The 22,999-nt window shown below is 44.9% G+C and overlaps 1 protein-coding gene and 1 pseudogene across 6 annotated transcripts in view; one reads left to right on the top strand and one right to left on the bottom strand.

The window, feature by feature from the left end:
* Positions 1-22,999, bottom strand: part of TNFRSF10B (TNF receptor superfamily member 10b) — a 104,406-nt gene that overhangs the window by 13,532 nt on the left and 67,875 nt on the right. For all 5 annotated transcript variants that reach the window (XM_079771837.1, XM_079771838.1, XM_079771836.1 and 2 more), the window contains 2 exons: positions 6,643-6,727; positions 259-372 (listed from right to left, as the gene is read on the bottom strand). In XM_079771837.1, coding sequence (XP_079627963.1) covers positions 259-372; positions 6,643-6,655 — 127 coding nt within the window. In that variant the 5' untranslated portion in view covers positions 6,656-6,727. The remainder of the gene's footprint in view (positions 1-258; positions 373-6,642; positions 6,728-22,999) is intronic.
* LOC307100242 (uracil-DNA glycosylase-like) lies at positions 592-5,256 on the top strand (annotated as a pseudogene). Its single transcript has 2 exons — positions 592-603; positions 1,072-5,256. The product of its transcript is annotated as a uracil-DNA glycosylase-like (transcript).

Below are 22,999 nucleotides of genomic sequence, written 5' to 3'. Positions count from 1 at the left end.
GCCACCTTGCTCTCTGCTTTTCCTCCCTCTTCCTTCTAAGTTGTCTTCAGTCTTCACTCCTCCCTCCCTCAGCGTATGCAAATTAACTGTCATCTTTGTTGGGTAATTTGCATACTCGCCCTGATTGGGTGGTGGGCATGGCTTTGTCTGGTGGGCGTGGCTTTGTCATAGTGAAGGTGTGGTCAATTTGCATATTACTATTTTATTAGGTAGGATTGCCCGGCGCCCTAACGGTAGGCATGAGGTCCGCATCTCTACCTGCAGGGCATTCAGAGCAGGGTTGGCAAGAAGACAAGGTGTTGGGATGACTGGTGAAACCCTCTCCTTCAGTGCATGGTCTACAAGTTCCGCTGTGTTCCGAGAGATAGGATCCTGGGAACAGAGAGAGAATCTGGTGAGTGAATGACCACGGGGCTCCTGGAGGCGGGCAGTGGTGGCTAAGGGATGCCTCTTTCGGCCATCAGTGGAACCCAAACAGGAAAATCCACTCGCATACCTTAGACCAGCACTGCCAACAGAAATGTATTACAAGCCACACATGAAATTCAAATTCATAGTTGCCACGTTAAAAGAGTAAAAAGAGCCCGGTCGATGTGGCTCAGTGTTTGAGCGTTGAGCTATGACCCAGGAGGTCACGGTTCGATTCCTAGTGAGGGTACATGCCTCACTAGGCTCGATTCCTAGTGTGAACATTTTAGGTTAAAAAAAATATGCACTGAGTGGCCAGGTTATTATGAGCTCTGAACGCATAATAATCTGGCCACTCAGTGTATATCCTATATAATAAAAGGCTAATATGCAAATGGTCCCCTGGACCAGAAGTTTGACCACCAGCAGGCAGGCGGGCCAACCGCCCATGTCCCCTCCCCCTGGCCAGGCTGGCTGGACCCCACCCATGCACAAATTCGTGCACCTTGCTTCTAATATATATATATATATATATATATATATATATATATATATATATATATGTGTGTGTGTGTGTGTGTGTATACATACATACACACACACACACACACTGAGTGGCCAGATTATTATGCGTTCAGAGATCACAATAATCTGGCCACTCAGTGTATAGTGGAGCCCACCCCCCACCACCGGTGGGAACATGCGTTGACACCAATTGTGGACCGCCACAGCCTGCACCAGGCTAGCGGTCCAGGGCGGCGCGCCTTCACTTCTCCCAGCCTCACGGGACCCCTGATCGGCCAGAAGACGGACTACTCCTTCTCCTCCCCGAGCCCCCGCCAGTAAGCGACATGCCCGCAGCCCCGAGCCTGCTGACCCTGGACCATTGTGGCTGCCTTAGTTGAGAGGGGGATGCAGCGGTCAGCCCCGCCCAGAAGGCCCCCGCCCAGCAGGAGGAGCCCCGCCCACCCACCGCCTCATCGCTGCGGAGCCCCGAGCAGTTGATGCGCATCCAGAAGAACAAGGCCCCAGCGCTGCTTAGACTCCGGCTCGCAACCTGCCCGTGGGTTTGGGTGAGAGTTGGAAGAAGCACCGCAGCGGAGAGTTCGGAAAACCGTGTTTTATAACGCTAAATGGGATTTGCTGCCGAAGAAGACATTACACTGTTTCTCCACCCCCACACCAAGTTTTCACCTGAACCCAAATGTGCAACACAAGAGAAGGTTGTCATCCTGGGACAGGACCCATATCATGGACCCAACCAAGCTCATGGGCTCTGTTGCACCTCCGCCCCGGTTGGAAAACATTCGTAAAGAGCTGTCTGCAGACACAGATGGTTTTGTGCATCCTGGCCACGGGGATTTATCCGGGTGGGCCAAGCAAGGTGTTCTCCTACTCAACGCTGTCCGGGCGCATCAGGCCAGTTCTCATAAGGAGAACGGTTGGGAGCAATTGACCGATGCGGTTGTGTCCTGGCTAATTAATCAGAACTCGAGCGGCCTCGTCTTCTTGCTCTGGGGCTCCTGTGCGCAGAAGAAGGCCAGTGCCATCGATAGGAAGCGCCGCCACTTGCTGCAGACCGCCCACCCTCCCCACTGTCTGCGTACAGAGGGTTCTTTGGGGGCAGGCATTGCTCGAAAGCCAACGAGCTGCTGCAAAAGTCTGGCAAGGAGCCCATCAACTGGAAGGATCTGTGACCCTGAACTGGGTGGGAGGGGGTCCTCTGGGCAGTTTCTAGAAGCTGCTATTGAAGTATTTGTCGGTGACAAAGTTGAGAAAATAATTGTCCGAGTGATCGCTAAGCACTATGCGCGCCAGGAAGAACGTTTCGGTGAAGTGGCCATGGGCCGGCCGCCCGGGAGCGGCAGCTTTATCCGGGCAGAGGCTGTACTCTGCCACCACGTGTCTGTCTTTGCAACTTGGCTCTGGCCTAGAATACGCGTCCAAGTTTTTGGAAAGGAGAGGAGGTCAAATTCTCTGGACTCTGCTCCCCTCTGCTTTCTTTATGGTTAAAGAGGGTGAGACACCCAGCTTTTTAGTATCTAAGTCAGCTGCCACTCGCTTTTACCTGCAGGTTAAACGTTAGGTTACAAGGTGTTGGGTGTTTTTATATAGAAAGACTCCCTTTGCACATGGGCCAGGTCCAGGGCCCTCTGATCCTTTACAGAGCCCTCAGGCCCCTCCTGGAAGGAAATGGGATTTTTTATTTTTATTTTTTATTTTTTTGCCAGTTCCCAGAAATTAGAGGTCAGTTTCCTGATCGTAGCAGAGGAGAAAATTCCCAAGGAACAATCCCTGCTGTGAGCCTTTAGACTGGCAGAGGCCAGGAGAAGTGGGCTGGGCCTTGTTTATATGGTTCTCTGGGTTGTTTCTAGGAATACGCTGTGGAAGCTGGACAGGAGGAGAAAGGGTTTTGTTGTGTTTTATTTTTTTAAGAAGGGAGATGGTTTTCTCCCATGTGTATCCTGGACTGGGAGAAAAGGCAGCATAATGCCAAATGCTGTTTTTTCTTGACTGAAATCACTTTGGGATACCATTTTCTGCAACACTGGAGAATTTCGCTCTTTTAAAAAATACTTATATGCTGGCCAATGTGGCTCAGTGGTTGAGGGTCAACCTATAAACAAGGAGGTCACAGTTCTATTTCTATGTGGATGTTTTATATTTTTAATACATTTTTTTTATTGATTTCAAGAGAGGAAGGGAGAGGAACAGAGAGAGAAATATCAATGATGAGAGAGAATCATTGATTGGCTGCCTCCTGCACGCCCCCTACTTCGGATCGAGCCCACAACCTGGACATGTGCCCTTGACCAGAATCAAACCCGGGACCCTTCAGTCTGCAGGCTGACGCTCTATCCACTGAGCCAAACCTACGAGGGCTGTTTTTTATTTTTTTAATCCTTTGTTTAAGAGACCATCTTTATTAGGTCTGAACCTCCATCCTAGGTCCTGTTAGAGATGCTGTTAGCTGGGCTCAAAGTTAAACCTGCTAGAGTTTGGGAATAAAAGGTTGTGGAAGTTAAAAACAAACAAACAACAACAACAAAAAATAGTGGGGTGTGCAAGAGGCAGCCAATCAATGATTCTCTCTCTCTCTCATCATTGATGTTTCTCTCTCTCCCTCTCCCTTCTTCTCTGAAACCAATAAAAAATATATTTTTTTAATGCTGGGGGCTAATTCCAGCAGGTCATAAATGCAAGAAGTTCATCAAAAGGTTGGTGGACATTGAGGCTTCAGCAGGGCTGAAGATACATATTACTGCCTGCTGGAATAGCTGAAAGCATTTCCCCAAACCTAAAGATTTGCATATATTATTGCCTGCTGCCTGACAGCCGAAGGCAGTTCCCCCAACCTGACAATGCCTACTGTATACCAAACCTTACCTTTGATAAGTATATCTGCTTTGCTTTAGGGAAATTTGTGTTAATAAAAAGCTAGGGGTCCAGAGATTCGGAGAACTTGGTTACTGAAGCTAGGTCTCCTCTGGTTCCCCATGTATTCCAAATTTATATTTCTAGTCTCTTTATTAATTTATTAGCAGCCCCTTCGCCAGATTCCTGAACCCTTCTAGATGCTGAGAAAGACCCCAGCATTTTTCAAAAAAGAGTAAAAAGAAAGGGGTCCCTGAATAGCCAAAGCAATCCTGAGGGGGAAAAAAAACACAACAAAGCTGGAGGTATTTCACTACCTGACTTCAAATTATACTGCAGAGCTATGATAATCAAAACAGCATGGTATTGGCAGAGAAACAGACACACAGATCAATGGAACAGAATAGAGAGCGCAGCTATAAAAACACATGCATATTGACAGATAATTTTCGCAAAGGAGCCAGAAATACACAATGGAGTAAAGATAGTCTCTTCAATAAATGGTGCTGGAAAACGGCAAAAGAATGCAACTGGATTACAGTTTCTCCCCATATGCAACAATTAATTCAAAATGGATCAGAGACCTAAATATAAGGCCTGAAACAGTAAGTTACATAGAATAAAATATAGGTACCAAACTTATGGACTTTGGTCATAGAGAACACCTTATGAACTTGACCCCAAAGACAAGGGAAGTAAAGGCAAAAATAAAGGAATGGAACTATATCAAACTAAATAGTTCTGCACAGCAAAAGAAACTGGCAGCAAAACAGAGGCAACCAATCAGATGGGAGATGACATTTGCAAACAGTAGCTCCAACAAAGGTTCAATTTCCAAAATATATAAAGAACTCATAAAATGCAGCACTAAACAAACAACCCAATCAAAAAGTGGGCAGAGGACCTGAAAATACACCTCTCCCCAGAATACATATAGATAGCCAACAAATAGATATATGAAAAGATGTTCAACCTCACTGGCAATTAGGGAAATGCAAATCAAAACTGCAGTGAGATACCACCTCACACCTGTTAAGAGTGTCCATTAGCAACAAGACAAGCAATAACAAGTGTTGGAGAGGCTGTGAAGTAAAGGTAACCCTTATTCACTGCTAGTGGGAATGTAGTCTGGTACAACCATTATGAAAAGCTATCTGGCGATTCCTCAAAAAATTAAAAATAGAGCTACCATATGACCCAGCAATCTCTCTTCTGGGTATATACCCCAAAACTCGAAAAAATGTAATCGCAAAGGTATGTGCACCCATATGTTCATTGTAGCATTATTCACAACTAGAGGCCTGGTGCACGAAATTGGTGCAAGGGATGGGGGGATGTGTGTCCTTCAGCCCTGCCTGCACCCTCTCCAACCTGGGATCCCTCTCACAATCCAGGACTGCTGACTCCTAACTGCTTGCCTGCCTGCCTGCCTGATTGCCCCTAACCGCTTCTGCCAGCCAGCCTGATCACCCCCTAACCACTCCCCTGCCAGCCTGATTGACACCTAACTGCTCCCCTGACGACCCAATTGCCCCTAACTGCCCTCCCCTGCTGGCCTGGTCATCCCTAACTGCCCTCCCCTGCTGTCCCAATTGCCCCTAACTATCCTCCCTTGCAGGCCTGGTTGCCCCCAACTGCCCTCCCCTGCTGGCCTGATCACCCACAATTGCCCTCCCCTGCCGGCCATCTTGTGTCCACATGGGGGCGGCCATCTTTGACCACATGGGGGCAGCCATCATGTGTGTTGGAGTGATGGTCAATTTGCATATTACCTCTTTATTATATAGGATGGCCAAGACATGGAAACAACCAGTGTCCCCAGAGAGAGAACTGGTAAAAAAGATGTGGTACATATACACAATGGAATACTACTCAGCCATAAGAAAGAATGAAACCCTGCCATCTGCAACAACATGGATGGACCTTGAGAATATTATGCTAAGTGAAATAAGTCAGTCAGAAAAAGCTAAAAACCATATGATTTCATTCATATGTGGAATATAAAATTGAAACTCATGAACACAAACAGCAGTGTGGTAGTTTCCAGAGGGAAAGGGGAATAGGGGTGAAAGGGGTCCTAATATATGGTGACAGGGGATGATTTGACTTTGGGTGGTGGGCACATAGTGCAATATAAGGATCTTGTAACATAGAAACCCACACCTGAAGCCTGCATGATCATATGAACCAATGTCACCTCGATAAATTTAATAAAAAAGGGGGGGGGGGAAGAAAGAGGTCCAATTAATTTTAACTATGTGTTTTTTAACCTAACATTCAACATAGTATCAATTCAACATTTAATCAACACAAAATATTGAGATATTTTACTTTCTTGAATACCTCACTCAAAAAGTGAAACCGATGCTCCCTCCAGAGTGTCCAGGCTCCCTCCAGAGTGTCCAGGCTTTGTGATCTGCTCTCACCTGCCCTTGTGACCTCTTTACCCCAAACTCACCCCAGCTGCCCCCCAGCTTTGCTCAAACAAGCTCTCCCCTTGCCCCTGGGACCATAGCTCCTGGGGGACCCTCTCAGGACCACTGTGCGTGGCTCTCTGTGTCAAAGTCACATCCTCAGACGCCTCACCAACCCAGTCTCCGTCCCACCCATCACTCAATTATCCTCACGGTTCCTATCTCATCTCTCTGTCACCTTCAACTGTCTGTCTGATACCATCTCAGAAGAACAGCTCTGGGAGGGCAGGGGCCTCCTGCCCTCCAGCAGTACAGTGCCAGGCACACAGGAGCCATCTAATAAATAAATACCTATAGATAAAGAACCAGGAACTTGGGGAATCAGAGGGCTGGGAACACCTGGAGACAAGTCGGGTAAGGACTGGAGATCAGTGTTAGAATGTACCTCGCTGACACATCTCTGTGAGGCTGGCAGCTAGTTGCTGGAGAACTCTGTCCGGCTCTGTGACTGTGGCTGAGGCAACTGGGACCTGTGGGAACAAAGCAGGGACGGGCATCAGTGGCTTCCTGATTCTCCTCCTGCCCAGGACCCCTCTCACATTCTCATCACCCCAACTACCTAAAGCAAAAAGAACTGGGACCTTTCTTCCAGCTCTACCATGGTATATTCTCATTCTTCTGTTTCGTGTTTGTCCCTTAGCCTTTGGGACTAGAGTAGCAAGTAACTCACGCCTGAAGAAGTTTCCAATATTCTTTTATCTTATACTAAAACAAGATATATTCATTACACATGTGCAAACAAAGTTAATCATAAGTTGTAAGCACCATTGCAACCACATCAGTAAATCCTCAAAACACTTCAATTCAATGATAGAAATGGTTCGAATGGATGAAGAACAAGACCCAATTACATACTGTCTATTAGAGATGCCATTTAAGAAAGCAAGACACAGATATATTGAATGCAAAGGGATGGAAAAAAGATATATATCATACAAATAGTAAGCCTAAGAAAACTGCTGTGCTATTTTAATATCAGATGAAATTGGTTTAAGAAGGACCTTTTGCTGTGTAAAAGGGTTAATTCATCAGAGAGTCATAATAATTATAAATGTATATGTGCCCAACAAAAGAGCTTCAAAACACATGAAGCAAAAATGGAAAGAGTCAAAATGAATGTATAACATCCTTTTCTAAGCAACTAATGGAATAATCTGATGAAAATAGTAAAGTCCTAAGAGATTTGAACACTGTCAGTCACCTTGACTTAACTGACATTCACATAACAGATGTGCAATGTCTACAGAAGACACATCCTTTTCTGGTGAACATGCTACTTTTTGAGTCCAAATAAACTTAAAAGAAGTTAAAGTATATCATGTATATTCTCTGATCTCAATGATAATACATTGGAAATCAATAACAATATCTACAAAGACCTCCAATGTAATTAAAACCACAGTGAAATACCATCTCACACTTATTAGGGTGGCAACTATTAGAAAAGAAAAGGTAAGAAAACAAGTGTTGGCAAGGCTGTGGAGAAATTAGAAGACTTGTGCAGTCTTCATGGGAATGTAAAAGGATGCAACTTCTATGGAAAACAGCAGGGTGGTTTCTCAAAAAATTAAAAATAAGATTACCATATGACTCAGCAATTCCACTTCAGGGTATATAAACACAAAAGAAGGGTGGTTGCCAGGGGCTAGGTTGAGAGGAGGGAATTGAAAGTTGTTTAATGGATATAGAGTTTCAGTTTTGCAAAATGGAAGTAGTTCTCGAGATTGGTTTCACAGCAATGTGAATGTAGTTAACACTACTTAATTATGTGATAAAAAATAACTAAGATGGTACATTTTATGTGTTATATTATTTTACCACAATTTTTAAAGAAGTAAATGTGCCTTACAAGCTGTCCTTAAAGGAACCTGTCAGAGTCCCATTAAATACCAAAGTCTTAGAAAAGTGACAATGTAGTGATTTGCATCACAATTTGAGCTATAAATGACACAAGAATTGAAGGAATTTGAATGGAATTTGCAAATGAGTAGTAAATTATTGATGTTAATGTTCTGACTTGAAGACTGTGTTTATGGAGGAGCATGTTCTTGTTTGTAGAGAGCATACAGTTAGCAACTTTCAGATGGTTCAGGAAGATTTTTGTATAGTTTTTGCAACTTTTCTGTAATTTTGAGAGTCTTTTAGAATATAAAGTTAAGAAAATAAAGTTAGAATAAAAACTATTGTTGATTGTTGAGCTCAGCTCTACCGACTGTATCTAAACAAGATAAACACAGTCCTCTTCACAGAAGAGCCTGTCTTGTGTTTGATGACTGGTAAGCTCTCCTGCGTGAGTCCCTCAGCCCTTCCTTTCCCAGGCCCCGCCTTCCCTGGTGCTGGCTCCTTTCTCTGCTCTCAGTGTTATGCCCTCCTGTGTTTACTGGTTCTGTCTCTGATCAATTATTTCCCTCATCATTTTATTATGAAAATGTTTACACACTCAGTAAAATTTACAGACGTGTACAATGAACACCCACAATGAAATGCGTATTTCTTAAGTGTACAGTTCAATAAATTTATTAATTCATACACATATGTAATCCAAATCCTCTGTCTAGATCATAGAACATAGCAGGCTCACAGAACATCCCCTCGGGCCTTTTCCTAGGTAATCCTAATCTGCCACACCATCCCAAGAGGTGATCATTTTTTCCAAAATGGACTGAGCTTCAGTAGATGTTGAGCCTTTTCTATGAATGACAAGTCAAAGTGGTTGATAGTGTTCAGATTATACCTTTACGGAATTGTTCTATTCATCTAATCGTTTTTATCAACTACCGAGGAAGGTTTGTTATAATTTCCATTAAATCCTGTAGATTTTTGCTTCATGTATTTTGAAGTTCTATTATTAGGTATATACACATTGATAATTATTCTGACTTCTTAATAAATTAATCTTTTAACACTACAAAAAGTCTCTATCTCTGGCAATATTTGTTGTCCTATTAATGTAAGGTTCCAGGGGCAGGAAACGGGAGTCAGAGACCAAGACATGTTAAAGAGGAAGTTTATTCTGCACTAACAAGCGAGATTCATTACAGAGGAGGTAGAGAAACCAGGATTAGAGGAGGGGGAGGAGAAAAAGGAGGGACCCAACCAGGCTGACTCGCAGAAGGAGAGATGGAGAACAGCAACACGTGGAGCAGTGAAGATGCCTTTTGAGGGGAGGAACAGGAAGGGGTGGGCCCCAGGGCACTCCGCACGTGCTGATTGGTGGTTCAATGTCTCGGGGATGTCCCGGCAGCAGACGCTGGTAATGTCATACTCCGCCCACCAGTTGGGGGGAGGGAGGATCTATCAATTAAGATAGCTGGAGAAGTGTGTGTTTTTCTTCAATATATTTTATTGATTTCAGAGAGGAAGGGAGAGGGAGAGAGAGATAGAAACATCAATGATGAGAAAGAATCACATACAAGAGAAGCACATACAAGAATCAACCAACAAATACATTAGTGGATGGGGCAACAAATCTCTCTCTCTCTCTCTCTCTCTCTCTCTCTCTCTCTCTCTCTCTCTCTCTCTCTCGCGCGCGCGCCAGAAATCGAACATTCACTAATAGAGAAATGTGAAAAGGGAATCTGGAAGGCTGGTCAATCTTAATCGCTCTGAATGGTCGCAGCTATTCACTCATTGTTTAGTTGAGACATTGGTAGTTAAAAGCAACTTTCACCTGTTAATCATATGTAAATTTTTGCTGATTGTCTATTACTGGAATTTCCTGCCTAAAGGATATGGGTGTATCTCAGAACCCCAATAAAAGGGATGGCAAAGGCCAGAGCAGTGGTAGTCCTCCCCTAGAGGTGGACTCCCACCTGGCCCCCCCATTTACCCAAATTAACTCTTTTCCAGTCTCTTTTCATTTTGATTGCGGCCTTCTCCAGAAACCGGACCTGAACAGGAACCCTGAAACACGTGGGACGTGAAAGGGGCTCCCACACTCTCTCTCTTGCTCTCACTCTCAAATCAATTAAAAATAAAAATAATTATTTTAAAAAAAATCTTTAAGCCCTAGCTGGTGGGGCTCATTTGGTTGGGCATCAGCCTATGCTCCGAAAGGTTACTGGTTTGATTCCCAGTCAGGACGGATGCCCAGTTGCAGGCTTGATCCCCAGTATGGGATGTACCGGAGAGGCAGCTGATCGATGTTTTACTTTCACATGGATGTTTCTCTAAAAATCAATTTAAAAATCTAAAAAAAATCTTCAAAATTTTGGAGACTTACAACAACGTAAGTACATTCAACACCATCCCACCATTCTTGTTGCTACTGAATTAATATGTCCTAGGATTAACATGGTTATCCTATCTAATAAAAGAGTAATATGCAAATTGACCATCACTCCAACACACAAGATGGCTGCCCCCATGTGGTCAAAAATAGCTTCTCCCATGTGGACACAAGATGGCCGCCACAAGATGGCCAGCAGGGGAGGGCAGGTGGGAGGGACCAGGCCTGCAAGGGAGGGCAGTTGGGGGCAATCAAGTCTGCAGGGGAGGGCAGTTAGGGGTGACCAGGCTGGCAGAGGAGAGAAGTTGGGGGCGACCGGGTCTGCAGGGAAGGGCAGTTGTGGGGGGACCCAGGCCTGCAGGGGAGAGCAGTTAGGGATGACCAGGCCTGCAGGGGAGGGCAGTTAGGGGCAAACAGGCTGGCAGGGGAGCAGTTAGGCATCAATCAGGCTGGCAGGGGAGTGGTTAGGGGGTGATCAGGCTGGCAGGCAGAAGCAGTTACGGGCAATCAGGAAGGCAGGCAGGCGAGCAGTTGGGAGCCAGCAGTCCTGGATTGTGAGAGGGATGTCTGACTGCCCGTTTAGGCCATCCCTCGAGGGGTCCCAGATTGGAGAGGGTACAGGCTGGACTGAGGGACACCCTGCCCTCCATGCACGAATTTCGTGCACCGGGCCTCTAGTAGTTTATAAACCTCCTAAATGATATATAATTTTTGATAGTGTACAATTTCACAAAATTAAGGGAAAATAACAATCCTTTACATTGACCGCATCTTTTTTATATTTCCAATGATCTTTCTTTTTTCTTAAGATCCATGCTTCTATGGTCTTCATCTTGAAATCTTCATTTAGCATTTTGTACAGTCCAGGTCTACTTGTCACTGGAAAGGGATCAGGCAGGTACCACACATCTTGGAATGTGTGGGTTCTTGACTTTGTGCAGGAAAGAATTCACGACATGAGTTTGGGTGATTTTGAGAGTATGTTTATTAAAGCTTGGGACAGTAAGACAAAGGAAGTGTTTAGGATAGAGGAAGCAAAATCACAGTAATAGGATTGAGCCTAGGTGGAGCTGCTTTGTCTCTTTAGAAACGTGAGACAAGAGGAGGGCCCTCAGAGGTTATGAGAAAGTAAAAGTAGGTGCTCAAGGAAAGGGAGGTGCAGGGTGCTCACAGGAGAGTGCACACTGGGGCCTTTGTCCTCGGGTTTTTATCTGTTTTCTACAGGTGGGAATTTTAGGGGAGGTCTCAATCAGAATACTCATCAGCTTTTCAGGTATATTTCAATTCTATATAATAAAAGTCTAAAATGCTAAGTGACCAGTGTCCATTCAACCAATCAAAGCATAATATGCTAATGATATGCTAAGGCCACTCAACTGCTTGCTATGACATGCACTGACCACCAGGGGGCAGACAGTCTACCAGTCGACCAGTTGCTATGATGTGCACTGACCACCAGGGGGCAGTCGACCAGTCACTATGACATGCACTGACCACCAGGGGGCAGATGCTCTGACCAGTAGGTTTGCTTGCTGCTGGGGTCTGGCCAATCGGGACTGAGCAAGAAGGGCTGGACATGCCCTGGAGCCCTCCCACGGTCCCTCCCTGGCTGGCCAACCTCCTGCGTCCCTCCCTGGCTCCGATCACGCACCAGTAGGGTCCCTTGGCCTGGCCTGCGCCCTCTCACAATCTGGGACTGCTCAGGCAATGTCAGAGAGCCGGTTTTGACCTGATCCCCGCAGGCCAAGCCAAGGGACCCCACTGGTGCACCAATTCGTGCACCAGGCCTCTAGTATGTTGATAAATGAAAAGAGCTTATAGTGGGGTTTGGGATCATTTTCTGGTTAGCTTCACCTCTTCACCTCTATCTTGGATTTTTCTGGCTCTAATTGTTTTTCTTTATTATTTATTCCCCTGACTTTGTCCATTCTTTTTTTTTTTTTTTTAATGTATTTTATTGATTTCAGAGAGGAAGGGAGAGGGAGAGAGAGAGACAGAAACATCAATAATGAGAGAAAATCATCAATCGGCTGCTTCCTGCACGCCCCCTACTGGGGATTGAGCCCACAACCTGGCCATGTACCTTTGACTGGAATTGAACTCAGGACTCTTCAGTCTCCAAGCCAATGCTCTATCCACTGAGCCAAACCAGCTAGGACGACTTTGTCCGTCCTTGGGTTTGCCTGGCACTAATAGCACCAACTGGGTCTCTGTTATCTAACTCCCTGACGAAGGTAATTTAAGCTACTGGCTCTCTGTTAGTTGAGGACAGATGTAAACTGTCTGCTCCTAAGTGCCTTTGATTAGGGAGGATGGAGTCTTTTTTATTTCCTAAACGGTAAGCTCTCTTCTCCCCATTTACTCTTTGATTTTGTTTCATGAATGACTCTGCCAGCTCTCAGGTCAGAAAACCTAGACTCCACATTAAATGCCTTTCCTTCCTCTTACCACCATGCCCATCTAATCATCTGCCAGTGTTATTGTGACCCTCAGAGTCACACTTTCCTCTTTCAGGCTGATGCAACCTAATCACACGTGCTAAATGCTGCTCAGGCCATGTCTGTCCGAGCTCACACATATAATCCCCATTCCCCTGGGGAAACAATTATCTTTAAAAGTGTTGGTTTGCCCTGGCCAGTTTGTTAAGTGGCTATAGCATCGGCTCAGGGACTGAAGGATCATGGATTCAATTCTTGGTCAAGGGCACATACCTCAGTTACAGGCTTAATCCCAATCCCTGGTCAGAATGCATGCAGGAGGCAACCAGTCGATGTGTCTCTCTCTCTCTCTCAAATCGATGTTTCTCTCTCCCCTCCCCCTGCTCTCTCTTCCTTCTCTTCTTCCTTTTGATTCACCCAGCATCCTAAATCACCTGCCTCCTTCTCCCTTGCATGTCTACTCCCTAAATCATTAAGTTCTCAGGACAATGAGGTTCTGATCAGCATGAAATAATCTTAGGAACAAAGCCTTGGGTCTGTGCACCCCAGAGACAGAGTTTCCTTCAAACTAGAGATAACATCTAGGCCTCAGTTGTGTTTCACCTTCAGGCCCAGAAAAGCAGCAAAACCGGAAGAAGCAACGTCATGGCTGACATCAGCACCAGATGCACTGATCAACAACTACCTCCCCTGCACCAATCAAGTAGCAGACACCAGGACCCCAGCTCCCTTAGTCACCATGACTGACGATTTTCCCCTAAACAACCCATCCCCTGGAAGCCATTGGAGAGCCAGGTCTTTGAACATTAGCACATCTGTGTCTCCAGGTGAGGGCCATGTCTTAAAAATAAACCTTTACTTTCTTTGCTGTAAACCAGTGGTTCCCAACCTTTTTTTTTTTTTTTTTTGGCCTTGCCCCACCTAAGCATCTCTAAAATCCTGATGCCCCCCTGTGACATATAATTCTTATTATTCAAAAAGTGAACTCCTATTCATGTGGAGGAAGCCTAAAAGGCCATTAACTTGGTCTAAACAAGCTTCCAAAGAACATGGCATCCATGAAAGAGAAAAATAAAAGAATGAAAGGACAGTTGAAGTACTGAGGAAGAAACCACTAAGAAACTGTTTAACAAAAATAATAATATGAAGGGATATAAAAAAAATAGCAAAGAAAGTTTCAAAACATATAATAGGGAACTGAAATGCATAAATATGTCACTATACTCTATATTTATATACTGTATATGAGGCCCCGCAGAACCACAAGAAATGTAAAAAATAAAAATCAGTTAATAACTCATTCTTGAATTGCCTCCCTTAAAAATCAAATTACCCCCCTGGGAAGCATGTGCCCCACGTTGGGAACCACTGCTGGGAACTCTTGTTCGTATCTTATTGGGCTTTGATGCATGCAGGTAAATAGACCCCTTTAATGCGGTAACATAACCAGCCTTTTCAAGATCCTGCCAGTGATGGCGCTCTGAGGTACTACAGGGACTTTCCCAATCCTTCCTCTTCATCAGCTTGGAGAAATTTCTCTTCAAATTGGCATTGGTGCTGCACTTGTTGCTCAACCCACTGTCATAAAACAGCCCTGCCTTGAAGTAATGAAACAGCTCACACAGTGGAGATTTCAAATAAACTCAACAGGCTCATATCTCCAAACCTATTCCTTTTTGTTTAGGTCCCTTAAGAGGCTCTCGTTGTTGATCCTTTTGTAGTTAGTTCATAAGCGTGATGATTGGGTGTTCACGCTCTTTGTGTGGATGTGCCTCCCCATAAACCTGGGACAACTTACAGTAAGTCCCACACTGACTCACTCTGTCACTGTATTTTTACTTCCTGGTGAGAGTTATTAAACATTTACTTCCTGGCAGCCTAGTGGGCCCACTTCTTCCTTATAAGGTTTCTAAGAAAACAATGCAGCCCCACCTAGGCTCTCTCCTGTTGCTTCTTCTATTCTCAGCCCTTCCTTCGTTTCACTGTCCCCAACTGCAATAAAGGTACTCCCCAAATCACCTGGACTCAAATTGTGAAATCTCCCCTGTACAAAGTCAGGAACCCACACACTACCAGCGCTGGAGGAAGACCCGCTCCGGGCCTGGTCCCGGTTTGGTAACATTATTATTCTGTGCACTAGTCCTTGTAACACTCCTGTCTTACCTGTAAGAAAGCCAAGGGGATGAGGATGGACATTTGTCCAGGACCTCTGAGCAATAAACCACATTGTTATCCCTTGACGACCTGTTGTTCTTAACCCTCATATGCTGCTAGCATCTATCCCAACCGGAACTAAGTTCTTTACAATTGATGTATGTAGTGCATTCTTTACTATGCCAGCTGATGAAGATGGCCAATACCTTTCTGCCTTTACTTGGGAAGGAAAACACTTTACCTGGGCAGTCTTGCCTCAGGGTTTTACTGATAGCCCTTCTTACTGCTCATAAATTCTGAAGACTAATTTAAATGATATCATTTTCCCTAAAGGTTTCATCTTATTGCAATATGTGAATGAGTTACTTCTTTGCTCCTCTTCTCAGGTCTCCTCACAGGAAGATAGCATCCATCTGTTAGAACTTTTGGGCTGAAATGAACATAAGGTCTCTAAAGAAAAATTACAGTTTGTCCCAAGTCAGGTTCAATATTTGAGACATCTGATATTGGATCAAGGACTACACCTGGATCCAGCATCATGGTGTCCCAAGTTTCCCAAGGCCCAAAATTAAGTGTCAATTGCAAGGTTTTCCTGGGCTAGTAAGCTATTGCTGAAATTAGATCCCAAATCTCTCTCTTATGACAAAACCTCTAAATGTCTTACTAAAGAACGACAATCCCAATCCAATTTTATGGGAGAAACAGGGTGACATAGCCTTTAAAGGCTTAAAGGAGAGCTTAATAAACCCCCTTGCTCTTGGGCATCCTAACTATCAGATTCCCTTTTTCATTTTTTTAAAAATCCTCATCCAAGGATATATTTTTCTTGATTTTGAGGGAGAGGGAGAGAGAGAGAGAGAAAGAAACATCCATGTGAGAGCGAAACATCAATCAGTTGCCTCCTGTACATGCACCGATTGGGGATCGAACCTACAAGCCAGGTATGTGCCCTGATCAGGAATCGAACCCATAACTTTTTTTGGTGCGTCGGATGACGCTCCAACCAACTATGCTACCCATCCAGGCCCCCTTTTCAGTTTTGTGCATGAGAAGGATGGGGATGCCCTTGGGTTGGTTACTCACTCAAAACATGGGGGTCATCATAGACCCCTAGGATACTATATAGTCAGCAGTGACTATAGTATGGCCCCAGTGGCTCAGGGAAATATTATTAAGATTCTATGGCATTCTAAACTTGACATTCTGGAAGCTAAACAAAACCACCTTGCTGACATTTCTGCTAAGAATGCTGCCCTTAAAGGTGTCAGCAGCAGTCAGACCTCTGTCATGGTCCAAAGAGATGTTTCCCCAGTTGAAAACTTAGAAAAACTGGCCAGAGAATCCCAAAAATTGGCTTCAAAAAAGGTAAAACAAGATTGGAAATCCAACAATTGCTGGTTTAATAAGAAGAGAAAGCTCTGGTTCGCACTAAATAACAACCCAGTCCTACCAGGAACTCTAAAATGTCTGCTCCTGACTACTGTACATGCATTAAACCATTGGTCCACTGACAAAATGATAGCATTCATGAATAAATATTGGTGGGGAGATATTAACAAGGCCGCAAAAAGTGCCTACCTTCAGTGTCAAAGCACAGCCCAGGGAAGTTGATTAAAATGGCCGAATGGACCCTTTGAGGTTTGGCAAACAGATTTCATACAGCTCCCCCCATCTCATGGATATAAATGAGTTTTAGTCATGATATGTATGGTTTCTCACTGGACTGAAGCTTACCCTTGCAGACAAGCAAATGCCTTTGCAGTGGCTAAAGTCCTGTTAGAGAAGAGTATTCCTACTTGGGGGACTCCTCTTGAACTTCAATGATCAAAGAACCCATTTCATTGGTCAAGTGCTACAACACTGTGCTCTTTGGCTGGTTCCACAACATTTTCACTGTGCTTACCATCCTCAATTCTCAGGGTTAGTTGAACGCACTAACGGCATTATTAAGATTCAACTGGTAGCCCTGAAAGTGTGGCTCAGTTGGCTGAGTGTCGTCTCATACACTGAGAAATCACGGGTTCAATTCAAGATGGGGCACATGCCCAGATTGTAGGCTCAATCCCCATTAAAAAAAAAAAAATCCTATCTTAAAAAAAAGAAAAAAAAGATTCAATTGGCAGAATTTGTAGAAACTCTTCAAATACCTTAGCCCAGTGGTCGGCAAACTGCGGCTCGCGAGCCACATGCGGCTCTTTGGCCCCTTGCGTGTGGCTCTTCCACAAAATACCATGGTCTGGGCGAGTCTATTTTGAAGAAGTGGCGTTAGAAGAAGTTTAAGTTTTAAAAAGTTGGCTCTCAAAAGAAATTTCAATCGTTGTACTGTTGATATTTGGCTGTTGACTAATGAGTTTGCCGACCACTGCCTTAGCCAAAAGCATTGCCACTAGTCATTTTAAATCTCGGGTCTACCCCTTTTGGAATCATAAGCTTTCCCTTTTAGAGATAATTACAGGATGATGCCCCATGCGTTTGGCTCCTGCTTCTTTGGATCCACAGTTGGTAAAGGAAATATATTTCAATATAAAGGAAACATATTTCAATATAAAGGAAACATATTCCAAGGTTGTAAAGGCTTAATTGCTTTTATTGAAAATAATCATTTCCTTGGAGGGCAATCTTTTCACAGTACCCTCCAAGGAAATGAAAAACTCAAAATCCACACTCTACCACCTGGAGTTTGTTTTTTACTGAAAAGGACACCTCAAAAAAGATTCCCTCCAGCCTTGCTAAGCTGTGTGCCGCTAAACTCAGACCTAAAGAAGGCACCAGACCCTGACTGGAACGTCCCTCAGTCTGATGACCTGAAACGGCAGCTGTCAAGAATGAACGCAGGTGACTTCTGAAGGAAACATATCACCAGAATGACTGAATCTAAATGTTTCTCTTTTCCGTGGAAGGAACTTGCCCTTGTTTACATTTCCTAACCAGGCGTCCTCAAACTATGGCCCGCGGGCCACATGTGGGTGTTTTTGCCGTTTTGGTTTTTTACTTCAAAATAAGATATGTGCAGTGTGCATAAGAATTTGTGCATAGTTTTTTTTAAACTATAGTCCGGCACTCCAACGGTCTGAGGGACAGTGAACTGGCCCCCTGTTTAAAAAGTTTGAGGACCCCTGTGACCTAATCTATTGTGGAAAAGGGGAGGAGGGATTAAAAAAAACGAAAAATAAAAAACAAAAAACATTTCCTAAACTATTGTGGAAAGGAGGGGGGATTAAAAAAAAAAAAAAAATGACCCAGCCAGCTTGGCTCAGTGGTTGAGCGTTGACCTATGAACCAGAGGTCAAGGCACATGCCTTGCTTGTGGGCTTGATCCCCAATCCCCGGTGTGGGGGGTGCAGGAGGCAGCCGTCCTTTATACCAAAAGCTGGTGGGTTTGATCCCCAGTCGGACGTGAACGGGAGGCAAGGAATCGGTGTTTTTCTTCCAGATCGATGTTTCTCTCTCTCCCTTCCTTTCTCTCTAAAAACCAATTAAAAAAAAAAAAAAACTTTGATCAATCCCAAATAATAATGGTCTTTGTTTCATTATCTACAGGTTTGAGCTCCTAGTTTAAGTTCATGTAGACTCAGCTGTTACGTTGTCTAATTCTCTTTTGAATTCTTGTTATTACGTTCTGCACCTGCTGCCTGTTCCCCTGGACGGAACCCACGCACTTCCTCTCTGACGGACGAGGCAACACCCAGGAGAGGTCCTTCCCGGCATCGAGGGGCAAAAAAGCCGCTGAGGTTGGAAGACCTGACTGTTGATCAGCGATGCTTTCAGAGAATGTTCTCGATCAACACGGGGGGAACTGATAAAATCTGACTGGAACCTTAAGAAAACCTAATCAGTCCGACAGGTCCAGGCAGGAGCTAGGGCTTAAGAAAGTTCTCGCAGTCTTCAGTAATCGCGAGAGGAGACGGGGCCCCTACAGGAAAAACTCTATGTTAATAACAGAGCTCTATGGTTCTCACTTCCTTTTCCCTTAACTTCCGTGTCCCATCTTGGCACCAGCCAGAGTGTGCAAGCACGTGGCTAGCAGCCATTTTATTTTTTTCCAAACACGCCTAGTCAAAAGTAGTTAATGAACTGAGCTCTCAAATAAGGCAAATGTAGCCCAGGCATTAAATGTAAAAGCAAAATATCAGGAGATCATATGAAGAAGCAGTTTCTTAACTGTGACCAGAACACAAAAAAAGAAAATAATATTCCCCCAAAAGTAAAGGTCCAAGGTGGCTGCTATTATAAAGGAAATCAGGCCCAAGAATAATAAAAATTTTTCCTTCTGACTCATTTCCTGCCTGTGTTCACCAGGGAGAACCGTCCCTATCTCCCAGGCTGTTGGAAAGCTTATCGGGAATAATGGAAGCACAGTGCCCGGCTGAGTGCAGGACACAGGCTGCCCAAAGCTGCTCAGTGCCTACTCCTGCCGCCCACCCCCCACCCTTACCTGGAAGGTGCTGCCAGGCTTCTCTTCCAGCCCCGGCAAAGGGAATGTGGGCCAAGCCAGGGACCGAGGCCTCGGTGTTCCCCCGAGGGACGGCTGAAAGCATTTGGACTCGCCCGGCTTGTGCCCCTGCGGGGCCACCACTGCATCACTTGATGTCTGAACCCCTCTGCACTCCTGGGGCCCCTGACAAACAGCTCCTCCTTGAGCTTCAGGCGCTCCTGCTCCCTCCCCCGCCCCCTCAAGGAGCTGATGCCAATACAAACAGGTGGCAGCCACAGCTGGGTGGAAACCATGTGCCCTGTGGCCCTCCCAGCACCAGAAGGCTGACACCAACCCTGAGAACGTGCTTGGAGCTCCCACACAGTCTCCCACAGAAAGGTGGCCATTCCAGCAAGTGCAGAGCAAGGACCTGGAGGCAGGAAAGCGCTCAGCACTGGGCCTCGTCTGATGTAATTCTTCCAACAGACCAAGGACATGGGCTCATCTCACTACAGGCAGGGCTGGGAGCATAACTGGCTCCAGGTGACACAGTTGCCACCCTCCCCTGCTGTGTAATCTGGGTCTCCTGGTCATCATTCCCAGGCTCAGATGTCTCCTGGATCCTTGAAAAATCTCTACTAGCAATGAGGAATCAAAAACCACAACAGGCGGGTCCAAGCAGCTTGGGCGGTGGGAGAAGCGGCATCAGGCCCAGAAGCCCAGGCTCTAGGCAAGCTGCAGGCTCAGGCACCCAACAGGAGAATGCCCTGAGCCCCAGCAAGCGCTCACCTCCTCCTATTCCCTCCCCTCATGCCCTCCTATGCTCCCCCTTACCACCACCACCACCACCACCACCACCACCACCACCACCACCACCACGCCCAAGAGGAAGGCCAGCTCTGCCCAGGGGGCTGGGAAGGAGCCCAAGAGGTTGGGGAGGTGGTCAGCTTAACCAGCTCCTGGAAAGGATAAATCTGCAGACAAAAAGTGCAAACAGAAGGGAAAGGGGGCGCAAAGATAAAACAGGCCGAAGCGGCCATCCAGGAACCTAAAGATCTCCCTGCGGAAAATGAGGAGGGTCCAGCTTCCTTCGAAGCAGGAGACAGAGAAGCCAAGTCTGATTAATGTCAGACACCGTGTCTGTCCGTGGTCCCTGTCTCCCTGCTTGCACAATCCAGAGGAATATTTTTATCAACTATTTTGTACATGCAAGCTTTTTAGTCGCTCTAGAAAGATTTTTAGGAACGAGGGAATTCCACCTCATCCCATTTTTCTTAAGTGGAAATGCCTTTTTGTTAAAAAAAAAAAAAAAGAGGTGAGATCATTTGCTGGTTATTTAATTTTTTGGTACAACCAAAAAATAGTGGGATATTGAATAATGGGAGGCATTGCTTGTCCAGCATGTCAGCTTAACATTCCATAGATGGGGGTCGTTTTTATATCCTATAATACAAAACATACTAAATGGCAATTTGGAGTCAGTTGTACATCTAATATTTCTTAAACATTTTCAATTACTTCTGTTCCCGCGTTATTGGTAGAAGAGTTTCCTAAAAAAAAACCAAAAAAAAAAAAAACACCACTCCTTCATCTTGGCTCTCCCTGTCAGAATTTTGTGCATCTGTGACATCTTTGGTGTGTTAGTCCAGTTTTCCCAGTAACTTTATGTACAGTGAAAGAATGAAAATTTGATTATATATAGCATAGATGATATTACGTTGTGAATTAGCGGGACTGATATAATAGGGAATCAACATTTGAAGATCTTGGTACTTGCTACTCTACTAAGGAAAATTAGCCCCACATTAAAGCTGGAAGTCAGTGGAATAACTTCGGAAAAGAATCACAACTACATGACTTTGCATTTGTGGTACGAATGCTAAGAACTGTGTATGAATTGAGATGTGTACTCATCCTAAAACAGACTAACATCTCAATTATGAAAGAAAAAGCAAAACACACACACACACAACAATATGGTATTCCATTTTCTACAAAGAACTGAAATTCAGTGTAGCAAGGCTGTAGGGAAACAGAAAAACTGTGGACTCTTGGTTTGAGGGGGGAAAAAAAATGTATCAGCCCTTCTGGAGAACAATTTCTCATTACCTAAACAAAAGTATAAAATTAAGTCCCTAATAAAGCAAGTTCACTTCTAAGGATTTATGCCATACAACAGTGGTTCTCAACCTTTCTAATGCCTCGACCCTTTAATACAGTTCCTCATGTTGTGGTGACCCCCAACCATAAAATTATTTTCATTGCTACTTCATAACTGTAATTTGCTACTGTTAATGAATCATAATGTAAATATCTGTGTTTTCCGATGGTCTTAGGCGACCTTGCTAGTTTGAGAACTGCTGCTGTAGAGCCTAAGACCATCGGAAGACAGATATTTACATTACGATTCATAACAGTAGCAAAATTAGTTATGAAGTAGCAACGAAAATAATATTATGGTTGGGGGTCACCACAATATGAGGAACTGTATTAAAGGGTCGCGGCATTAGGAAGGTTGAGAACCACTGCCATACAAGGTGCACCCGGGCATGCGGGCCAGACAATGGTATAGACTACCAAGCTGTTGGAATTAGCAAAATCATAAACAGGGTATAAAGAGATATTCGTAAGAGTCCAGAGCAAAATGCACTGGCCCACCCATGTCTGCTTTACCCCACAATCAAATATGATGCTGGTGCTAAAAGGCGTAAGAGAAGTCTGCATGGACTGACATAAGGCTTCTAACTCGTACTCCTCCTGAGCTTCGCAGCACAAGGAAAGTGATCGTTCCTCCTGAGCTTCACAATGTAACAAAAGCGCAGCAAACGGCCAAACTCGAGAGGGGATCAGAAGAGGAGGTCGGGACGCCAGAGGCCTGGGTCTCCCGTTCCCCAATCCGTCAAGTTCAGATATTTTTTACTTTGTCTAACGCAGGTGATGCCCACAATCACCAGGAAACGGAGATTACTTTGTGATTATAGATATCGCTTCTCTGAATTTTGGATTATTTTTTAAAATAAAAGCTCAACTTTCGTGATACCTGTAATCAATGGTTTGGCGTTTGTGTTTTCTTGTGTGTGTGTGTGTTTTTTTTAACCGAAAGAACCTGGACGTGCCCTGGGGTGGAGTTTTTCGGGCCGCGCGCTTTACACGGCTGGCCGCGCCCGCGCTGCGCGGAGGACTGGAAGCCAGTGGAGTGTGGGGATTGAGAGCCCAAAGTCGTTCAAGTCGGAAGAAACGCGGCATTTGACCGGCTCTCGGCTAACCGATCGGCAACAGCTAAGTCTTACAAGGTGAACATAAAAAAAAAAAAAAAGAAAGAAAGAAAAAAGAAGAAGAAAAGGAAAGGAAAGGAAAGGAAGCTCCGGGAGTTTCCGACTTTGGAGTACTTTTGGATTTCCCCCTGAAATCACTCATCCTTCGGGGCGACCGGGAGCAGCGCGGGTTCTCCCTCTCCGCTCGGCCGCTTTGGCGGGGCCGAACCCTCCCCCCCACCCCCTTCTCCAGA

Source organism: Cnephaeus nilssonii, assembly GCF_951640355.1.
Source record: "Cnephaeus nilssonii genome assembly, chromosome: 5".
Taxonomy (NCBI): domain Eukaryota; kingdom Metazoa; phylum Chordata; class Mammalia; order Chiroptera; family Vespertilionidae; genus Cnephaeus; species Cnephaeus nilssonii.
The sequence above is the reverse complement of the archived record's forward strand: the minus strand, read 5'-3'. Positions and strand labels throughout refer to the sequence as shown.